Source organism: Chiloscyllium plagiosum, chromosome 21, assembly GCF_004010195.1.
Source record: "Chiloscyllium plagiosum isolate BGI_BamShark_2017 chromosome 21, ASM401019v2, whole genome shotgun sequence".
Classification (NCBI taxonomy): Eukaryota; Metazoa; Chordata; class Chondrichthyes; order Orectolobiformes; family Hemiscylliidae; genus Chiloscyllium; species Chiloscyllium plagiosum.
Genome location: NC_057730.1, coordinates 21,586,279 through 21,609,935, shown reverse-complemented (window position 1 = coordinate 21,609,935; position 23,657 = coordinate 21,586,279). Strand labels below are relative to the sequence as shown.

Sequence of the window (23,657 nt, the reverse complement as noted above, 5' to 3'; positions counted from 1 at the left end):
TACTGAAATGTCTTTTAAACGTTAAAAATCACACAACACCCAAGTTTAACCGATTTATGTGGAAGCACTTGCTTTCAAAGCGCTGCTCCTTCATCAGGTGGTTGTGAAGTCTAAGATCATGAGACATAGAATTTATAGCAAAAGATTACAGTGTCGTACAGTGATATATTGAACAAACCTGGATTGCGAAGTCTTTCATCTTTTAGAATACAGGTTTCGGTTCATTAAATGAGGTTCTGCGATTTACATATTAAGTCACCTTCTCGAGATAACTTAAGATTTTATTTAAAAAAAAAAGTGATATCTCAGCTCAGACAATAAATGAACATGTGAGATCAGAGTCTGTCTGTATACCAATCTTGAGTCAGACTGGTTCTATTTCCAAAGTGGAATTTACAAAATATTACATGTATTGACTGCCTGCAAATACAAATTCACCCAATAGACTCGTATGTGCATGCATGCATGTGGTGTGTTTATGGGGTGGGTGGTGTGTGTATGGGGGGGGGGGGGGGCATGCACACATATGAGTGTGTGCTTGCACATGAGAGCATGTGTTTGTGTGAGAGAGAGCCTGGTAAGGTGTGTCTGTGTGTGTTTCTGTGGGTGTGTGCGCTTGTGTTGAGAGATGGAATATAAGCCTGTGAGAGGGTTTGCGTGTGGGTGAGAGCGTGGGAGGTGTATGTGCATATGAGACAGGTTCTGCATGAATGTGACAGTAAGAAAATGTGCGTATGTGTGCCTGTTTGAGAGAGAGTGTACAGTGTAGTGGGGTCACCTGTAGTGCGACATGAACACAAGATCCTGGTTGAGGCCATCCTCATGGATACTGAACTTGGCTATCAACCTCTGCTCGGTTACTTTGCATTGTTGCCTATCCTGAAGTCCACCTTGGAAGACAGTCACCCAAAGACCCAAGGCCAAATGTCTATGACTGCTGAAGTGCTCCCCGACTGGGAGGGAACACCCCAGCCTGTTCAGCCTCTCCCTATAGCTCAGATCCTCCAACCCTGGCAACATCCTTGTAAATCTTTTCTGACCCTTTTAAGTTTCACAACATCGACCCATTGGCCCATCTGGTCCTGATCCTGTTGTAATCTGAGGTAACCCTCTTCGCTGTCCACTGCGCCTCCAATTTTGGTGTCATCTGCAAACTTACTAACTGTACCTCTTATGCTCGCATCCAATTCATTTATGTAAATGACAAAGGGTAGAGGGCCCAGCACCGTTCTTGTGGCACTCCACTGGTCACAGGCCTCCAGTCTGAACAACCACCCTCCACCATCACCCTCTGTCCTCCACCTTTGAGCCAGATCTGTATCCAAATGGCCAGTTCTCCCTGTATTCCATGAGATCTAACCTTGCTCACCAGTCTCGCATGGGGAACCTTGTTGAACGCCTTACTGAAGTCCATGTAGATCACATCTACCGCTCTGCCCTCACCAATCTTCGTTGTTACTTCTTCAAAAAAACTCAATCAAGTTTGTGAGACATGATTTCCCACACACAAAGCCATGTTGACTATCCCTAATCAGTCCTTACCTTCCCAAATACATGTACATCCTATCCCTCAGGACTCCCTCCAAAAACTTGCCCACGATCGACGTCAGGCTCACTCGTCTATAGTTCCCTAGCTTGTCCTTACTATATTTCTAAAAGAGTGGCACCACGTTAGCCAACCTCCAGTCTTCTGGCACCTCACCTGTGACTATTGATGATACAAATATCTCAGCAAGAGGCCCAGAAATCTCACACACACACCCACCCTCTCACAGGCTTATACTCCATCACATCCACACACACACTTTACCAAGCTTCACAAGCACAAACACACCTTTCTCATGTGCACTCATGCTCACTCTCTCTCATGCATGCACACACACACGTACAAGTCTATGGGGATGAATTTGTATTTGCAGATATATTCTATTTTACTCAAAAAATGCACAATCTGCAGGCAGTCAATCCATGTGATATTTTGTAAATTCCACCTTGGAAATATAACCAGTCTGACTCAAGATTGGGATACAGAGAGACTCTGACCTCACACCTTTATTGCATTGTCTGAGCTGAGATGTCACTTCTTTTTATAAAACCTTAAGTTATCTCGAGAAGGTGACTTAAATGAAGTTCTGGGATTTACATATTAATGAACCAAAATCTGCATTCTGAAAGATGAAAGACTTAACAATGCAGGTTTGTTCAATGTATCACTGTATGACACTATAATCTTTTACTATAAATTCTGTGTCTTATGATGTTATACTCCACAACCACCTGATGAAGGAGCTGTGCTCAGGAAGCTAGTGTTTTCAAATAAACCTGTTGGACTATAAACTGGCGTTGTGTGATTTTTAACTTTGATAACCCCAGTCCAACACCAGTTCCTCCACATCATGGCTACCATCAATGCTTTTAAATGTTGTAACTGTATCTGAATCCACCACTTCCTCTGGAAGTTCATTCCACACATGAACCACTCCAACATCTGGATATCCACAATCCTCTTCAAATAGTGCTATGCAATTGTTTATATCCACCTGATGGGTGGTCAAGGTGTGTTCAAAGTTTCATCTGAAAAATGACACCACTGACAATGCAGTATTCCTTCATGATTGCAATGAAGTTTCAGCCCAAACTACGTACTCAAGTTCTGGAGTGGGGCTTAAAACAACAAACTTTTGAGTCGAGCTAGCAGAGCTAAATCAGACAGCTAGCTTTTGAAGTGCTTGTTTTATGAAGTCCAACATTCCTTTTAAGTGAGAGATTACCTTTTGTTCATCAAGCAGGAATATACTTACTAGGTGGTCGGACAGGTTGGACCTGAGCCATGCCTGGCGCCTGCGACATGCCAGGTGGCTGGCCACCTGGACCTGTCAAGGTTCCCTGGTTTGGCAACATTCCCTGCTGCTGTTTTTGAAGCCGAGAGCGCCTTTTCTCCTCAAGCTCTTTCTGAATCTTGTAAATCTTCTCTGCTAGTAGGTGATAGTATTCATCCTAAATAAAGGCAATAGAAAATCAAGATTTAATGTATGCTTCTACCAGTTATCAGTGTACCATCTAGTTACTATTTTTGCTTAGGGTGTATTTTTTTTAGTTCGCACACCACCAATCTGTATAATTTTATGCAAGTTAAGAGACCAGATAAGAAGATAAATTAATAGGCATCAAACTCAATGCACATTTTCCTCAATACACAGGAAAACAAATCATCAGCAAGCTGCTTTTAAGATCAACATCTGATTTGATTTCCAATTACAAGAGGAGGGAAACTTGCTTGGTGGGTGAATTGAAAATACAACGGCTGTTAATTTCATGTTAAATTAATGAAAAGTCACAAGTTTTCTTAAGTATAATATTTCTACCAAATGCAAACTAAGCAGCATATTTAGCTTGGAAGCCGTGGGCAGGTATTGCACATCTGCTGCAATACTTTTTAAATATAAGCTTTAATGTTCAAAAGTGTTGTACAGTTTTGTGGTATTCCAGAACAGAAATACCCAACTGCTAGCCAGATACAAATACTGCTTGCCTTTCTGCACCCTCACCTCAGATCTATCTTCTATTAATGACCACCATATTCAAGCATACCAAAAGCTTAAACTGAAGTAGAGAATTCGAAATGCAACAAGAAAAAGTCTGATACAGTAAAACCAACACCTTAAATTACAGGATGAATAAAATGTTAAAAAAAAAGAGTACAACGCCTGTGGTCTCTAACACAATCGCATATTATTTGTGCGCACCTCACTTATAGAGAAACAATTCACACCATCTGTTGAACAGTGGCCATCTGAATACCCTTTCATTGCTTCTCTCCACAGGACTAAACTTCCAAACTTTCTAAGATGCCCTTATTTAAAACAACACATAACATGCAAAATAATACTAAGATTCTGCAAAGATTTCCTGTATTTTCTGAAGACTCTCAGTCTTTCTTTTTCCTTTAAAATCAATATATGACAGGAATACATGAGAGGTAACTCCAAAAGGTTTAAATGGGAACGCCATGAATGTCAGACAGTTCTTAGGTTCAATTCCTGGCTTCTGTTGAGCTGACTTCACCTCACAGACACCTGGAGAAGGGTCACTGGAGCTGCAATACTGACACTTCTTTCTCTCCACAACAGCTGCTAGATCTGCTGAGTTTCTCCAGCAATTTGTTTTTGTATATGCAGAAACTTGACAGTTACTATCAGCAGTTCTGGGGTTGTCTGGTCAAGTGGGGTGTGATGAAAGTATTTTATGTTTAATCAGCTTGTTTGGATATGTTATGACACACCTCCATGGCCATCACATCCTGAAATGGAACATGGATCGCCTGGCCCAGACTCAGGGGTATAGCCACTGCACAACAATGTGCAGATCAATTTCATTAGGAATTTGGTTTGATATTCCCTGGGTTCAATTAGCCTGAAATTCAGTCTAAGATCACAGAGGAAAAATGAGTACCTGAGTTCATGGAACCCGTGGAATCATATCCCAAAATGAGACACCTTTTGGAGAGGAGACATGAAGATAAAATTGGCTGATGGGCGGGAGGAAGACATTAATATATGTCTTTCTCAGAGTTGTTTAATTTATTTTCTGGAAAGATCCTATTAATGGCACTTGATGCATCTCAGAAAGCTTTTTGAACTTTTGTTTGCTCCAGAAGTACATGGATCTAATCAGGTTAATCCGTTAAAACAGAAAACCAATTTAACTAAATTAAGAATATAGTGAGAAATGATGGTGATGCACAACAGGTCAGGCAACATTCGAAAAAAGATTATTGGTTCAGATGGAAACATTTCATAGAACGGTTCCAGTAAACAGTTTCTAATAATTCATCTACTGAGTGACTTGCTTTGTACGTTGACAATTTTTAGCCTGAATTTTACTTTCACCAACATCTCTTATGTTTAATAGTTGCAATTTCTTTTAAAATTGGAATTAAACATTTGAGGGGAAACAGATGAAATGTCCCAGCTGTAAAATCAAGATTTGTGATAAATCTTGGAGAACGCAAACCCAAAGTCCTCAATTCCAGATTTAATCAATGAACTAGCATCATTTAAAATTAATAATTATCCCACTTGAATGCAGCGTCCTTTGAAGATGTGGCAGTAGGTTAGCAAGCTGAGCTGTTGAGTTATCATGCAGAAATTTCATTACCATTCTGGGTAACGTCATCAGTATGACTTCTGTGTAACCATCCAGATGCCTCTTAAATGCTGCCAATGGGCCTGCTTCCACCATCTCTTCTGGTAATGCGTTCCAGGCTTCAACCAAATCAAGCTGATGATGTCACCCAGTGTGGTAATAAAACGTCTGCACGATAACCCAGCAGCTCGGCTTCATCTGCAACCCGAGTTACAGACCTCCGCAAAAACCTCTGAAGATGCGCATCATAGTTTCATTTCAAAGTTACTGACAAATTGCTTGAATTATTTCAAAAGGATTCTTGTGCAGTGGTAGAAATCCTACCACTGAACCAGGAGGTCCAGGTTCAAATCCCACTTGCCCCAATGGAGTGAAATCTCTGAACTGGATGATCGGAAAATGTCTACATTTCTCTAAATAATTAGGAAGTCAAATAGAATGTTGGCATTTATTATAAGGAAATGGAATCTAAGAATTCTAACAGTAAGGTTGATAAGAAAATACTAACATGAGCTGGTAGGTTTTTATTGCAGTTGTACATATCTTTGGAGAGACCACATCTGGAACACGGAGGACAGGTTTGGTCTCATTATTTGAAAATAAAAAATTGGTTTAGAGAATTTCACACAAGGTTCACTCAACTCATTCTTAGGATGAAAACTCATCTCAAGAAGAAAAGCTGAACAGGTTAGTCTCTATTCACTGGAGTTTATACAAATGAGCAGTGACTTTACTTAACGATGCCACATCCTGAGAGAACTAGACAAGGTGGATGTCAGGTGCACGTTTCTTTACCTGTGAGTAATGAAAACAAGGGGGCACAGTTTAAGATACCAAGTCTTCCTTTTAAGAGAGATAAGATTTTTCTTCTCAGAGGCTTATTCAGAGTGAAACTTTCTTCCCCAGAAGCTAGTGGAGGCCAGGTCTCTTACACTTATTCAACAACAAGTTAGATTTTTGTTTCATGAGGATGTCATATGTTATGGGGTGCAGAAGCAGACCTAATACCAAAACCAGCTCAGCCATGATTGCACTGAATAGGGCAGCAGACTCACAGGACTTAATGGTATACTTCTTTTCCTACGTTCCATGATTTTCCTCCACTGCAGTCAGACAAGGAGCACTTTAACTTCAGGAACATTCCTTCTAGTCAGCATTTATTCCCAATATAATTAAAATTTAAAAGATTCCCCTGTTCTACTAAGAACAAAGAGAAAACAGCACAGGAAAAGGTCCTTCGGCCTTCCAAGCCTGTGCCGATCATCATGCCCTAACCAAAGTAAAAAAAAACCTTCTGCCCTTATTTGGTCCATATCCTTCTATTCCCTCCCTATTCATATAAACGGGAGAAAGTGAGGCCTGCAGATGCTGGAGATCAAAATCAAGAATGTGATGATAGAAAAGCACAGTAGGTCAGGAAGCAGCCGAGGAGCAGAATAATCGACGATTTGGGCATAAGCCCTTCATTAGGAAGGAGGCATAATCCCTGGTGAAGAGCTTATGCCCGAAATGTCGATTTCCTGTTCCTCGGATGCTGCCTGACCTGCTGTGCTTTTCCAGCACCACACTCTTCATGTAATCGTTCAGTCACCAACATGCCTGCTTCCACCACCTCTTCTGGCAGTGCATTCCAGACTCCTACCATTCTTGTAATGTTAAAAGATTAAATTGCACTCTCTCTCTGGACATTAATGTAATGTCAAAGGGTTAAACAGTACAGTTTTTTCTCCAAGCTGAACATTCTGGAAGTAGGTGGGGATGGCATTCTGTCTCACAGACAGCATGCAGGAATATGGATGACTATCCATCGTAATCCACACTTCATTTGGGAAGCCATTTACTACTATTCCACTGCTATAATCAAATTAAACTCTCATTCAGTCCCCTCCATTAAGAAATGCTTTCATAGCCATCCCCAGTCAATCAAATCCATTTGCGTGATCATCCCCCGAGACTGAAGCATATGACACCTACATTGTCTTGGGGAATCACGAAGTCAGGAAATTGTTTGCAAAAAGATTCCTTAGAATTAGGACATTTATATTATCTCAGAGGATGATCTCATCCTGCCATTGTACATGGGATAACTTGTTATGATGGGGGGGGCTAGGGAGTACCTGTGAGCTTTACCAACTGACCTGTATAAATGGGATGTGTTTCCTTTGTTCGGAGCCTCTTTTGACTTGACTTCGCACACCTGCGAACAGTGTCGGGGGGGGGGGGGGCTTATACAGGCTTTAACTGTTTGCAGAAGTTGGTGTGTGCAAATTGCATCACCTGTGTGAAACCTCAGGAAAAGAACCTAACACACTCTGCATGAAAACATTTCCTTGCACATCTCCCTAAAATTTCTCTCTCACCTTGAACTGTGCCCCCTTGCAACTGAAACTTCAACCCTGGGATAAAGCCTCTGACTATCTGCCTATCTATGCCTCTCATAATTGTGTACACCTTATCAGGTCTCCTCTCAGCTGCCATTTTTTCAGTGAAAACAATCCTAGTCTTTTTTAACTTTTTCTCATAGCCAATGCCGAGACCATGCAACATTCTGGTGAACCTTCTCTGCAAAGCTTCCACATCCTTCTAATAGTGTTGCGACCAAAACTGCACACAATACTCAAAATGCAGTCTACTAAGAGTTTTATATAGCTGCAACATGGTCTGCCGACTCTTGTTCTCCATGACCTGGCTGATGAAAGCGAGCATGCCATATGCCTTCTTAATCACCTTGGCCACCTGCGTTGCCATTTTTAGGGTACTGTGGACCTGCACACCGAGATCCATCTGTATGTTATGAATTCTCCAGATCATTCATATATACTACAAACAACAGAGAACTGAAGAAGATCCTTGTGGAATACCACTAGCTACCGGTCTCCCTTCCGGAAAAAAACCCCTTCCACTACTACCCTCTGTCTTCTATGAGCAAATTTTGTATTCATATAGCCAGCCTATCCAGAATCCTATGTGATTTTAGTTTTTGTACTAATCTGCCAAATGGGCCTTTATCAAATGCCTTACTAAAGTCTATAAAAACTAAATCCACATGGCACTAAACAAGATTACATTTACCTCACCTGCTCTAAAACAACTATAAATTAAACATAAACGAGAAAATATTGGAAAGAAATATGGAGCAAAAGTAGGACATTCAGCCCTTCAAGCTCTGTTCTGCCATTTTGACAGCTGGCCTTAAGGTTAAAGTCAAGCATCCTGCTCTATCCTCACATCCTTCGATTTTCATACCTTTCAAAAGTTTAAAATTTTCAACCTTGAATATACCCAACAACAGAGCATTCATGGTTTATAGGGCAAAGAATTCCGAAGATTCACTTTTCTTTGAGTGAAGATATTCCTTATCACAGCCCTAAATTACCAATCTCTTAGCCCAACACTATACTACTAGTTCTGGTTTCCCAACATTTACATTAAAGCCCAGCATATTTCAATTAGATCATCATTCATTTTCCTAAATTGTATGACATAGAAGTCATTCTACTCAAATCAATTCTCAAAGGAAAACTCTTTGATCACAGGAATCCATCTAGTGAACCATCACGCCACTCACTTTGAAGCTCTCTTGATTTGGTGAGTGCTTCAATCAATTTTTGGTTTAATTCCAGTATTTTAGCATAAGCCGAATTTTGCATTTGCTATCAATTTAATTGCTTGTTGACTCATCATATTTCTGAACCTCAAAATGCTTGTTTATCTAGAATTATAATGAAACCACTTGTGACTGTTACAAAACAGTCTGTATGTACAGTAAAGTGACAAGGGTTTTCAATGCTCCCATTTTCATAGCTGCTACTGATTGGAATATTATTTCATGTAATTAAACATAGCAGTAAGAGGTGTGTTTTGTTATTTTAAAAAGGAGAAATTTTGTATGTGTTGCAACGTTAAGATTTTTAAAAATTATATCATTTTAAGATTCTGCTAAGCACTACAAAATACTTACCTCTAACAAAATGAATCTAACTTACTCTCTACTGCCAAATTGTGTACATTTTGTCACCATGTGTAAGGTGGGGTAAAGGGATCGAAAATAAAGCAAAAGTCAACTACATTTTCACATAAACAACCTAAAATAGTTTTAGGGAGGAAGGAATTACTTCCAATCACCACAGGCAATTAAGTAGCCATGGTGTACAGCAGGTTCTGAACAATCATTTGTTTCTGAGTATTACACTTAATCAAAGAAGAAAACTCAAAAAGATTAAAAGAATCAGGACACAGTACAGAAGCAGTCATTTTGGAACAAACCATGATTCGCAGAAAAAGCAGCGAGAGTAGACCTTCAATAGGATCATGGTTGATCATCAATGTCACTTAATACATTCCTGCTTTCTTTTAATACCCCTTGATACCTTTAAACTTTAGAAATTTATCTGTTTTGAAAATATTCACTGACTTAGCCACCACAGCTTTCTGTGGTAGAGGATTCCACAGGTTCATTATCCTTTGAGTGAAGAAATCTTTCCTCATCTCAGTCTTAAGTGGTCAACCTCATACCCTATCCACTGGTTCTAGACTCTCCCAACCAGAGAAATCTTCCTCCCCTGAAATGAGCCTATCCAGCCCTGTTAGACTTTTAAACATTTCAAACAAATGCACTTTTAAATTCCAGTGAATACAGGCTCAGTCGAATCAATTTTTCCTTGTAAGATAATCCTGCCATCCCTAATATATTCCTTATGATCCTCCAGTGCACGGCCTCTATGGCAAGCATACCCTTGTTGGGTAGGGAGATCAAAACTGCACACAATATTCCAGGGTCTGTACGACTTCAGTAAGACATTCCTATTTTGAACTCAAATCCTTTTGCAATGATGGTTAGTATATCATTTGTCTTCCTAACTGCTTTTTGCACCTGTCTATCTACTTTCATTGACTGGTATAGAAGGACACTCAGATCTCTTTATACATCCACACTTCCTAATATATCACCATTCAAACAATACTTTCTTCATTCTGTTTTTTAAATTGAACTGCATAACTTCTGTTCAACATCATTTACTGAACAACACCAACTGCAGGTCTGTGATTCCAGTGAAACTTAATTATGACAGTTCCTCATAGGTTAGTCTAAAGGTCAACTGCATTAATTCTTTGAAATCAAGACCACTTCTAATGAATGTGTAGGCAAATTCCTTCAAAATGCGGCAGAGAATTCGACTAACGTTATTCATTATGATAAACACTTTTGCTCAATGCAGCAGGGTACTGGCCACTTAATTGATGGATAAGACCCTCAACTCTTGGTCCTCAGACCAATTATATGTAATGCACTTGTACATTTCATAAAACTATGCTCTTTGTTATTGGAGTATATTGCTTAGCTTTAGCTGGGCACCTCAAGTTATTTAGAAACTGCAAATATATAGCAGACCCTTCATTATCTTATGAGTAATATTAATGCTTCATGTAAAAATTTTTTATCAACATTCACCCACCTGAAATGTTAAGCATTTTCTTGATATTGATGGACCAGCTGTACATCTGTTTCAAGTTCATATTATTTTACACATGCAGCTTTCTTTTTTATTTCAAAATGTGACATTTTGCAGTCTGTGCTGATGTAAGAAGTGGCAAAGTTCATTTTCATAAGACTGCTTACCCTGCTATTAGCAGATTCATACATATCTCCTTCCACTTTCCGAGCATATGCCACAAGGTTTTCCATGCGACGATCCTTCAGTGCTGCTGGGTCAGGAGTTGGAAATATGGCTTGCACACTATGAAAAATAGGGGATGGTGATGATTAATCTACTTAACCATGAAAGAAACTTATATCACTCTTTACAAATTTCCCAATGCTTTTGAAAGCTATAATCTAAGAAATGCAGCAGCCAGTATGCACACAGCAATCTCCCACCACAAATTCAGTATTAAGCTAATCTTTTAGGGCGGCACGGTGGCACAATGGTTAGCACTGCTGCCTCACAGCGCCAGAGACCCGGGTTCAGTTCCCGCCTCAGGCGACTGACTGTGTGGAGTTTGCACGTTCTCCCCGTGTCTGCGTGGGTTTCCTCCGGGTGCTCCGGTTTCCTCCCACAGTCACAAAGATGTGCAGGTCAGGTGAATTGGCCAAGCTAAATTGCCCGTAGTATTAGGGTAGGGGTATGGGTGGGTTGCGCTTCGGCGGGGCGGTGTGGACTTGTTGGGCCGAAGGGCCTGTTTCTACACTGTAAGTAATCTAATCTAATCTAATCTTTACTGATATTTGTTGAGAGATAAATATTGCTCAGGACACTGAGGACAACTCTCTCCTTTTACTGAAATAGTTCCATGGGATTCATTGTCCCTCCAATCTGAAAGTAGAAGGTATATGGTTCTAAAGGAGAGTCATATCAGACATAAACATTAACTCTGCTTCTTGGTCCACAGATGCTGCCAAACTGGCTGAGTTTCTCCAGTATTTTCTGTTTTTATTTATTATTGAAGGTAGGCAGGGCCCTTGGTTTAACATCTCAACTATAAATATTTAAAGTTCCACCATATATAGATAATTATGCTACTTGAACATTGTTAATGAAGATCATTGCTGTATTGCATGCATTTAACATTCAATAATGTTTCTGCTAGAGATTTTCAACCAGTTTTCACACAACCATGTTTAACATATATTTGACATACATGTTATACACAACTCAGAAATTTACTTATTCAGTTCAGCCTGGCTACAATTTCAGCCTTACAACTGCCTCCACTCTGAATAAATTCTGTCATTTGCATACAAATTGATGAATTCAAAAAAGGATTAGAGTCACAGCGTTGCAGTCATTCAGAATTCTTGCATTGAGAACAAAGGATTTCTTTAACATTTTTAATTAAGTATTGGATACTCACAGCTTATGAACCAGGTGATTGCGTAGATCCTGAGTTACATGTTCATGCCACGGTTTACGTACAGCACTGGTGGAAGGTGCTGCTGTTGGCAATGTGCTAATATTACCAACATTTGTGCCATCGCTCATCATTTGACTTAAAGAAAGTAGGGAGACAGGTATTATTTAAAAGAAATTCAATGATATTGCAGTTTATAAATTCAATCTTTAGAATCTTGGAACAGTTACAGCATAGGAGGAGGCCACTGAATCACTAAGTTTGCACTAGCTCCAATAGAAATTCAGTTAGTCTCCAGTACTTTGATTGCAATCTTCCAATTTTTTTTTCATCTTTCAGTGCATATTCAACTTCCATTGAACTATCAATCAGGGCATTCTAGATCCAACTGCTCACTGTGAGAAACATGTTCTCTCCGACACATTTGATTTTGTCCATCACCTCAAAGTCACGTCCGATGCTTCTTGATCCTCCTGTCAATGAAAAGTAGTTCCTTTCTATCCACTCTGGTTGGACCCATGATTCTGAATTTCATTATCAAATCATCTGTAAAGCTTCTTTCTCCAAGGAAAACACGACCTGCTTCTCATATCTATCCTCATATTTGAAGTCCTTCACCCCTTCACAACCTTTTTCAAGAGCTGTGCCATATTTAGACAAAATACTCTATTTGAGTTTAAAACAGTATTTCATAAAAGTTCTCATAACTTCCTTGTTTTTGTGCTCTATGCCTCTATTCATGAAGCCCTGGATCCCTGGAACCTTTCAACAATTTTGCACGTATATCTCCAGGTCCTTTAGAATTGGAGGCTTCAGTTCATAGTCCTTCTTTAGGTTCTTTATACTAAACTTTACTGAATTAAATTTCATCTGTCATGCGTCCAACCTATTCCATTCCACCAGCCTATCCATGCCCCTTAGAATCTGTCACTATTTCAAATTTTGGCCCTGCACCCAAAGGCCAAGCTAATATATATCAAGAAAATCAGTGGTTCTGGTACTGTACTCTTTCCTCCAACCAAACACCAATAGCACTTGAAAGTGTTAATTAAACTTTGTTTTGTCATTCAATCAGCTTTGTACCATGTCACCACTATCCCTTTACTTCCATGAGTCACAATTTTGTTAACAAACCTGTTGTGTGGCAGTTTATCAAATACTCCTTGGAAGACCACATACAAGACAACAACTGTACCCTCATCAATCTTCTGTGATCTCAAAATCTAAATCAAGTTAGTGAAACAAAATTTGCTTTTAACTAACATGTATTGGATTTCCTTGATGAATGTATACTCGTCGAAATGGCTAATTTTATTTTAATTTTATCCCCTCTCAAAAATTTCTTAACAATAAGGTTAAATTGATTGGTCTGTCAACACCTCCATTTCCACCAAAAAAGACACTCATTTGAAATGAATGGCAGGTCTTGGAAGTTTACATGGAAAATTTTGTTCAGCAATCCATAATTCATATCAAATTCTATAATTAACTACAAATTAACTGCTCAACTAAGCTAAATCCAGAAGATAAAACAATGAATAAACAGCTAGGAAGATACATTCTAAGAAATTTATTTCCAATAATAATATTACTATATTCAACAGGTGACTTTGGCAACACCTGCCCTTTAGCACAAAATGAATTTACAAAGACAAACCAAGCTTATTCCATACAGGAGTAATTATAAAACAAATTGAATTCATCACATAAGGAGCTACTTTGACAGGTATTTAAAAATGTGTTCAAAGTGGTAAATGATAGGAAGTATCTTAAAAAGGACAGTTTGTGGGCATGTGGGTGAAGGTGAGACAGAGCGAGAGAGAAGATGGGGGTGATGGGAGAGGCACCAAGAGAGAGAAATATAGAGACAGAGAGAGAGATTGAGAGATTGTGAAAGTAAAAAAGGGGCAAGGCGCAGGGGTGGGTTAACAGAGGCAGAGCACAAGTGTTGAGGAGAGGAAAACAAGAGAGGGAGTAGGGGTGGGGTAAGAGACAGAACAAGACTGAAAGTGCAGGTATGGAGGAGAGATAGTGCCAGAGAATATGGAGGGAAGGGGCAGAATGATTGTAGAGGTGTAGGAGAGGAAGAACAATGTGGGGCTGTGGAGGGGTAAAGCAATTTTGTACATGGATATGGCAGGGGAGGGAGGAGGTAGTGCAAAAGAGAGCATGTGATAATAGAGACTATGCATCAGAGACCACAGGACAGCATTCAGCAGAAACCAGTCAAACATGGAACTTTGCAGATCCAGCCACATTTTCTATGTTGACTGCAATACAGAATGACAAACCAGAAACCAAATTATGCTGCTTCAAGTTTTTGAAGAATGAAAATTTCTTACTTTGGTGTACCAAGGGAAGGTGGAAGAGCAGAGTCAGATATCAAGTTTGACTGATCAGGGGTTGGAACTCCCATCCCTCCTACCACATTCATCTGGTTAGTAGCTGCTGAGAGAAAGTAATAGTCAGTAAAGTAAAGCCAATTCATAATTCAAAAGCTTACTTTTCAGTTGTATCCTACTGCTGTCATCCCAACAAATAGGTTACAATCTTTTTTTTAAAAATAAACTAATTATTGGAAACAAAAGAAAGCTACAAATTGGAATTTTGTGTTAAAAGTGTAAAAATAATTTGTTCATTCAGTCAGCTTCATGACACACACAGCCTGTTATATGATCAATTTGGAGGTGCTAGTGTTGGACTGGTTACTGGTAATAATTACACAACACACAAATAAACCTGTTGGATTATAACTTGGAGATGTGTGATTTTTAATTTTGTTACATGATTGATAGACTTATCTTGCAACTTTGGGGATTAGATGGTAAGTGATGTAAACAATCTAGGGGAGGGAATCACCGGACAGAAAACCAGCCCTTACTCCCTCACTTATGAGAATATGTTTTCTGTCAAATAGTATTGTATAACCTACCAGAGACATTTTTTTCAAATTAACAATACCACAGAGCCTTTGGCAAGTATCCACAGCCTGCCCTCCCTCACGGACTACTGGCTGGTCATGGAGGAAACACTAACAAAGTTTTCTCTCCTCAACTGGAAAACGATCAATGCAAGCCAAGCAAGAGAATTTTTAAAATAGTGTTGAAAACAGATATTCCCTCAGATTTGCTTCTTACTTTTCTGTATACATATTTGCCCAACAGAGTTCCAAAACTGCTGCCAAAGATGCTCTTTGGTCACCAAAAGATTCATTGTGGTATAATTTCTGCTTAGGTATTTGTTTGCAGTGGAAACCAAAGTAAGTGGCAGAGGATCAAAAAGCACACAGAACTTCTGCCTTCTTGATCTGTACTTATATGCTTTCAACATAGAGGCCGATTCTGCCAAGACAACTTGAATCCAGTCATCATTACACAACAGCAGCATGGACAGAAGAGCCCTTTGTTGAGGCCATCATTATTTTTATGTTATCTTTTTGGTTTGGGGATGCGAACTGTAAGCCATGAGCTTTTGGAGTGATGTTCAGCTTGTTTTAAAAAAATTAAGAACAAACAAACTGATATTTGCTCATCAGGTGAAGCCTTGATTCTTGTTCAAAGCACTCTCTAGATGCTTCAGTTCTGGAGATACACTCTGCTCAAACATATGGCAGATGTCTGAATTTTAACTTGGGTCTCACAGGGAAGGATGGTGCCAGTCTAAAAAGGTAAATGTTGGAAAAAAAATCAGAAATTGAAACCAAAGTTTGAAATGAGTTTGGCACTGTATTTAAGTCATAAGGATTGTGGTAATGAAGGCTACAGAACAATGGCTTTACTGCTCCCTGGTTATCCTTTCATTATCAATTTATTGAAAGTTTGGAGAATAACATCTCAATGATAAGTTTTAAGTGAATATACCTTGGAACCTACTAAAAGATGTTAGCACATATCAATCTCATCAAAATCAAGGAAGATACAATCTTGTATGTTATGTGATGTTGATGTTATGGATCATGGATCTGCTTAAGTTAACTGGCCAGTTACATTTCATTTATTTACCTTTTAACTGTTTGGCTGTCTGTCTTTGAGAGACAGCTAGAATCAAAGAGGAGTGGGCTTAAATCATAGATATTAATGAAATTACTTATTGCTTAACTTTACCCTGCTAAAGCTACTGTAGTATTAATAAACTGTTAATTATTTTGTTTAAGCTATAATTTTGGTGCCCAGAACAAAGTTTGATATTTGTTGCTTAAAACGTTAGGAATCATTGGGCAATTTGAAAGGTCATTGAGTGTTGCAAATATAAGGATAGGGAGGCTGATTTGATTTGGCTGTCTATCTCCATGTTGCAATACCTTGAATGCAAGGCAGTATTGACAGAATTTGGCATCAAAAATAAATAGTAACAGGAATCAATAGGATTCAAGGGTTCAGGGGAAAAACACTCCCCTGCCTGAAGTCATATATAGCACAAACAATGTTGAGGTTGTTGAAAGGATCACCATCTCAGTTACAAGGTAATGTCCTGAGCCTAAAACTCTTTTGCATTTTTTCCCCAAAATTATTTGCATGATCATAGGATGTGGGCATCACTGGCAAAATTCTTAATTGTGCCTGAGGAGATGGTGATGATCTACTTCCTTGAATTGCCACGGTCTTTGTGATAAAGGTACTTAATCATAGAGAGCTCCAGGACATTGAACCAGAGGTGAAGAAAAGGTAATAAAATGCCAGGATCAGACAGTGTACAACTTGGAGGGCAACACATATGTCGTGGCACTCCCATAAGCCTGCTGCCCTTGGCATAGCAGATGGCAAAGATTGAGAGATTTTGAAAGAATTTTAGTGAGTTGCTGCAGTGTGTGTCTTATTTACTGCGCGCACAATTGCCAGAGTGCATCGGGCTGAGTTACTTCCTGCAAAACTTCCACCCTCTGACCTGTTCATTACTTCATATGATGAGTGTCACTGCAAAAAAGTTGTTCCCCATCCGTAATTTGTATTTCAAATGGTGTGGGATGTTTTCTTGAGTACTGCAATCCATCTACTGTCAGTAGACCCACAGTACTGTTAGGAAGGGAGTTCCAGGTGAATGCACAACAACAGTGAATGAATGGCAACTTGGGTGAAATTTGCAGGTGGTGGTCTTCCCCAGTTTTGCTTCTAGGTATTAGAGAAATTGCAAGTTTGGAAGGCACTGTCAAAGGTTGCTTGGACTGTTGACACAGTTCATCATGTAGATGGGACACAATGCTGTCAATGGTGGAGGAAGAAAATTATTTAAAGTACAGAATAGGAAGTTGATCAAGTGGGCTGTTTGGTTCTGGATGGCACGATCTCCTATTGCTGCTGGAGCTACACATTCAGAAAGTGGAAATTATTCCATCACAATTACATCAGTCCAAGTCTGAGTGTTGTCCAGGTCTTGCTGCATTTGGACAGACTGGTTCAGTGCCAGAAAAGTTGCAAATGGCATGGACCATGGTTCAATCATCAGCAAACATTCCTAATTATGACCTGATGATGGAGTGAAGGACATTGACAATAGACAATAGGTGCAGGAGTAGGCCATTCAGCCCTTCGAGCCTGCACCGCCATTCAATATAATCATGGCTGATCATTCCTAATCAGTATCCTGTTCCTGCCTTATCTCCATAACCCTTGATTCCACTATCTTTGAGAGCTCTATCCAACTCTTTCTTAAATGAATCCAGAGAGTGGGCCTCCACTGCCCTCTGGGGCAGAGCATTCCACACAGCGACCACTCTCTGGGTGAAGAAGTTTCTCCTGAGCTCTGTCCTAAATGGTCTACCCTGCATTTTTAAGCTGTGTCCTTGTATACCTTGCTCACCCATCAGCGGAAACATGTTTCCTGCCTCCAGAGTCCCCCTGTCAACATGGAGCATGCGCCGGGTTTCCCATTCCCCCCAGCCCAATGGAGCGTGCATCAGGTTTCCCAATGTATGTATGCTCCTGATGTATGGTAGCATCTCGGAACTGACAGCCAGACTACTGAGACCCTTAGGACTCATAATGGCACACAAACCAACAGCCACGCTCAGACAACAACTCACCAGAACAAAGGACCCGATACCCAACATGAGCAAGACGAATGTAGTGTACAAAATACCATGCAAGGACTGCACTAAACACTATATAGGACAAACAGGAAGACAGCTAACAATCCGCATCCACGAAAATCAACTAGCCACGAAACGACACGACCAGCTATCCTTAGTAGCCACATACGCAGACAACAAGCGACATGAATTCGACTGGGACAACACTACTATCATAGGGCAAGCCAGACAGAGAACAGCCAGGGAATTCCTAGAGGCATGGCATTCATCCACAAACTCCATCAACAAACACATCGACCTGGACCCAATATACCAACCACTACAGCGGACAGCTGAAACTGACAACCGGAAGCGGCAGGGACAGACCACTATAAACATCGGAGGAAACATCAAAGAAGCGCTTCGCAGGAGGCTCCCAAGCACTGATGATGTCGCCTAGCCAGGGGATGAAATGTTTGCAACAAAAACTTCCAGCTCGGCGAACAGAACCACAACAACGAGCACCCGAGCTACAAATCTTCGCACAAACTTTGAACACTTAGAGGATGCACGGAGGGTGGCAAGGTGCAGAATATACTGTGGGTGGGAGATTTTAATACCCACCAAGAGTCGCGCAGTAGCAGTACTACAGATCGAGCCGGTAGGGTTGAAAAGGACATAGCTAGACTGGGTCTGCAGCGGTGTTGAGGGAACCAACAAGAGGGAAAAACATGCCTGACCTAATCCTTACTAAACTACTGGCTGCAGATGCATCTGTCCATGAGAGCATTGGTAAGAGAAACCACTGCACAGTCCTTGTTGGGACAAAGTCCCTCCTTCACATTGAGAATATCCACCTTCATGTTGGGTAGCACTATCACCATTCTAAAAGGGACAGATTTTGAACAGATCTGGCATCTCAAGACTGGGCATCTTTGAGGCACTGTGGCCCATCAACAGCAGCAGAGTCATACTCCAGCACAATGTGCAATCTCATGACCCAGCATATCCCCAATCAATCATTCCAATCAAGCCAGGGAACAACCCTGGTTCAACGGATAATGCAGGAGTGCAGGCCAAAAGCAGCATGAGTCACACCTGAAAATGAGTTGTCCACCAGGTGAAGGTACCAAACAGGACTACGTACGTGCCAAACAGCATAAGCAATAAATGATAGAGAGAGCTAAAGGATCCGACAACCAATAGGCCAGATCTCTAAGCTCTGCAGTCCTGCCACATCCAATCTTGAATGGTGGTGGACAATTCACTGGAGGAGGAGACTTCATAGATATCCCTTTCCTAAATGATGGGAGAGCCAAGTGCATCAGTGCAAACCATAGGGCTGAAGAATTCACAGAAACCTTCAGCGAGAAGTGCTAAGTGGATGATCCATCTCGGTCTCCCTCCAGTGGTCCCCAGCAGATGCCAATCTTCAGCCATAGAATCATAGAGATGTACAGCACGGAAACACACCTTTCGGTCCAACTCGTCCATGCCAACCAGATATCCTAATCTAATTTAGTCCCATTTGCCAGCATGTGGCAACATTTGCCAGCAATATCCCTCCAAACCCTTCCTACTCACATATCCATCCAAATGCCTTTTAAATGCTGTAATCGTATCAGTCTCCACCACTTCCACTGGCAGCTCATTCCATACACATACCACCCTCGGTGTGAAAAAGACCCTTAGGTCCTTTTTATATCTTTCCCCTCTCACCCTAAACCTATGCCCTCTAGTTCTGGACTCCCCCACCCCAGGGAAAAGATCTGTTTATTTACCCTATCCATGCCTCTCGTGATTTATAAACCTCAATGAGGTCACCCCTCAGCCTCTGATGCTCCAGGGAAAAATACCCCTGCCTATTCAGCTTCTCCCTGTAGCTCAAAACCTCCAACCCAGGCAACATCCTTATAAATCTTTTCTGAACCCTTTCAAGTTTCACAACATCCTTCTGATAGGAAGACCAGAAATGCACACAATATTACACATATAGCCTAAACTATGCTTTGTACAGCCGCAACATGACGTCCCAAATGCTATACTCAATGCTCTAACCAATAAAGGAAAGCATACCAAAGGCCTTTTTCACTATCCTATCTACCTGCGACTCTACTTTCAATGAACTATGAACCTTCACTCCAAGGTCTCTTTCTTCAGCAACACTCCCCAGGACCTTATCATAAAGTGTATAAGTCCTGCTCTGATTTGCTTTTCTAAAATGCAGTACCTCACATTTATCTAAATTAAACTCCCATCTGCCACTCCTCAGCCCATTGGCCCATCTGATCAAGATCCCGTTGCAACCGGAGGTAACCTTCTTCGCCGTCCATTACACAATTTTGATGTCATCTGCAAATTTACTAATTATACCTCCCAAGTTCATATCCAAATCATTTATATAAATGACAAAATGTAGTGGATCCAACACCAAATCTTGAGGAACTCCACTAGTGACAGGCCTCCAGTCTGAAAACGAACCCTCCACCACCACCCTCTGTCTTCTACCTTCGAGCCAGTTCTGCATCCAAATGGCTAGTTCTCCCTGCATTCCATGAGATCTAACATTGCTAACCAGTGTCCCATGATGAACCTTATTGAACGCCTTACTAACATCCATATAGATCATGTCCACCGCTCTGCTCTCATCAATCTTCTTTGTTACTTCTTCAAAAATGTCAATCAAGTTCGTGAGACATGATTTGCCACGCACAAATCCATGCCAACTATCCCTAATCAGTCCTTGCCATTCCAAATACACGTAAATCCTTTCCCTCAAGATTCCTACTGACAACCTGCCCGCTACTGAAGTCAGGCTAATCGGTGTATAGTACCCTGGCTTGTCCTTACCACCTTTCTTAAATAGTGCCATCATGTTTGCCAACCTACAGTCTTCTGGCACCTCATGTGTGACTATCAATGATGCAAATATATCAACAAGGGGCCCAGCAATCATTTCCCTAGCTTCGCAGAGTTCGAGGGTACACCTGAACAGATCCTGGGGAGTTATGCACTTTTATCCAGTGCCTCCTTCTCTGCAATTTAGACACTTTTCAAGATGTCAACATCTATTTCCCCACATTCCATATCTTCCATGCCCTTCTGCATAGTAAACAATGATGCAAAATACTTGTTTAGTATCACCCCCATCTCCTGCTGCTCCACACATGGGCTGTCTTGCTGATCTTTGAGAGGCCCTATTCTTTCCCTCGTTACTCTTTTATCCTTAATGTATTTATAAAAATCCTTTGGATTCTTCTTAAACCTATTTGCCAAAGCTATCTCATATCCTCTTTGTGCCCTCCTGATTTCCCTCTTAAATATATTCCTACTGCTTTTATACTATTCTAATGATTCACTCGATCTATCCTGTCTATGCTTCCTCTTTTTTCTTAACCAAAACCTCAATTTCTTGAGTCATCCAGCATTTCCTACACCTACCAGTCTTTCCTTTCACCCTAACAGCAATGTACTGTCTCTGGAGTCTCATTATCTCATTTCTGGAAGCTTCCCATTTTCCAGTTGTACCTTTACCTGCAAACATCTGTTCCCATTCTGATTTTGAAAGTTCTTACCTAATACCATCAAAATTAGCCTTCCTCCAGTTTAGAACTTGAACTTTTAGATCTGGTCTATCCTTTTCCATTACTATTTTAAAACTAAGAGAATTATGGTTGCTGGCCCCAAAGTGCTCCCCCACTGACACCTCAGTCACCTGTCAGGCCTTATTCCCAAGAGTAGGTCAAGTTTCGCCCCTTCTCTAGTAGGTACAACCACATACTGAATCAGAAAACTTTCTTGTGCACACTTTACAAATTTCTGTCTATCTAAACCCTTCACACTATGGCAGTCCCAGTCTATGTTTGGAAAGTTAAAATCCACTACCATAACCATCCTATTATTCTTACAGATAACTGAAATCTCCTTACAAATTTGTTTTTCAATTTCCTGCTGAGTATTGGGGGGCGGGGGGGGGGGGCAGTTTGTTTATAATATAATCCCAATAAAGTCAACATCCCTTTCTTATTTTGGGAATGTATTTTCGGGAATATTCTCCCTCAGTATAACAATAATGCTACCCCTTATCAAAAATGCCAACCCCTCCTCTCTTGCCTCTCTTTCTGTCCTTTCTATAGCATTAAGCTGCCAGTCCTGTCCATCCCTGAACCATGTTTCTGTAATTACTACGAAATTCCAGTCAAATGCTCCTAACCATGCCCTGAGTTCATCTGCCTTTCCTGTTAGGCCCCTTGCATTGAAGCAAATGCAGTTTAATTTATCAGTCACAGAGACGTACAGCATGGAAACAGACCCTTGGATCCAACCTGTCCATGCCGACCTGATATCCCAACCAAATCTAGTCCCACCTGCCACCACCGGCCCATATCCCTCCAAATCCTTCCTATTCATATACCCATCCAAATATCTCTTAAATGTTGCAATTCTGCTTTGTTCCTGCCTGCCCTGACTATTTGACTCACTCCCTTTCCCAACTGTACCAGTCTCAGATTGATTTCTTTTCTCACTATCTCCCTGGATTCCACGCCCCCACATTATTAGTTTAAATCCTCCCGAGCAGTTCTAGCAAATCTCCCTGCCAGTATATTAGCCCCCTTGCAATGCAGGTGCAATCCACCCTTCTTGTACATGTCACTTCTACCCCAAAAGAGATTCCAATAATCCAAAAATGTATACCCTTCTCCCCTGCATTAGCTCCTCAGTCATGCATTTATCTGCTCTGTCCTCCTATTCCTACCCTCACTAGCTCGTAGCACCGGGAGTTGTAATCCAGATATTACTACCCTCGAGGAACTCCTTTTTCAATTCCTACCTAACTGTCTATATTCTCCCTTCAGAATCTCATCCTTTTCCCTTCTTATGTCATTAATTCCGATGTGTACAATGACCTCTCGCTGGTCCCTCTCCAAGCTATCCTTGATCTTGACACCACGGAGGCAACACACCATTCTGATTTTTCACTGCCAGCCGCAGAAATGTCTCTCTGTGCCTCTGACTACAGAGCCCCCTAACACAATTGATTACTTAGAACCCGACGTACCCCTCACTGCATTAGAACTAGTCTCGATACTAGAAACTTGACTGTTTGTGCTACATTCCTCTGAGAGTCTATCACCCCCTACATTTTCCAAAACAGCACACTTGTTTGAAATGGGGAAAGCCACAGAAGACTCCTGCACTATCTACCCACGCCATCTACCTTTCCTGGAGTTAACCCATCTGCCTGACTGTATCTGCGGCTTTTCTCCTTTCCTCTAACTGCCATCCATCACACCACCTCGCTCTTGTGGATTCATCATTGCCTGTAATTGCCATTCCAATTGATCTATATGATCTGATGGGGTTTGCAACCAAAGATACTTCCTGCAGACATAATAATCCGTAACATGGAAACTCTCCCTAAACTCCCACATCTGACAGGAAGAGTACATCACTCTGATAAAGGCCACCTTTGCTCCTTCACAATCTACAGACCCAGAAAATAGCACTGCCTTTTTGCTCTGAAAAAGTGCTCTAGGATAACTTAGTACTTATGGTTTATATTTTTAAAATTTAATCAAGAGACAAATCTCAATAAAACATATAATCAAGAACCATTCTACTTGCTACTGTAGACTTACAGCAAGGTTACATGTTAAAA

At 40.8% G+C, this 23,657-nt stretch overlaps 1 protein-coding gene across 7 annotated transcripts in view; it reads right to left on the bottom strand.

The window, feature by feature from the left end:
* LOC122560629 (CREB-binding protein-like) overlaps window positions 1-23,657 on the bottom strand; it is a 209,445-nt gene that overhangs the window by 109,481 nt on the left and 76,307 nt on the right. For 5 of the 7 annotated variants that reach the window (XM_043711477.1, XM_043711472.1, XM_043711474.1 and 2 more), the window contains 4 exons: window positions 14,337-14,442; window positions 11,998-12,132; window positions 10,766-10,883; window positions 2,802-2,997 (listed from right to left, as the gene is read on the bottom strand). In XM_043711477.1, coding sequence (XP_043567412.1) covers window positions 2,802-2,997; window positions 10,766-10,883; window positions 11,998-12,132; window positions 14,337-14,442 — 555 coding nt within the window. The remainder of the gene's footprint in view (window positions 1-2,801; window positions 2,998-10,765; window positions 10,884-11,997; window positions 12,133-14,336; window positions 14,443-23,657) is intronic. The other 2 variants (XM_043711473.1, XM_043711478.1) reach the window with 1 other exon arrangement.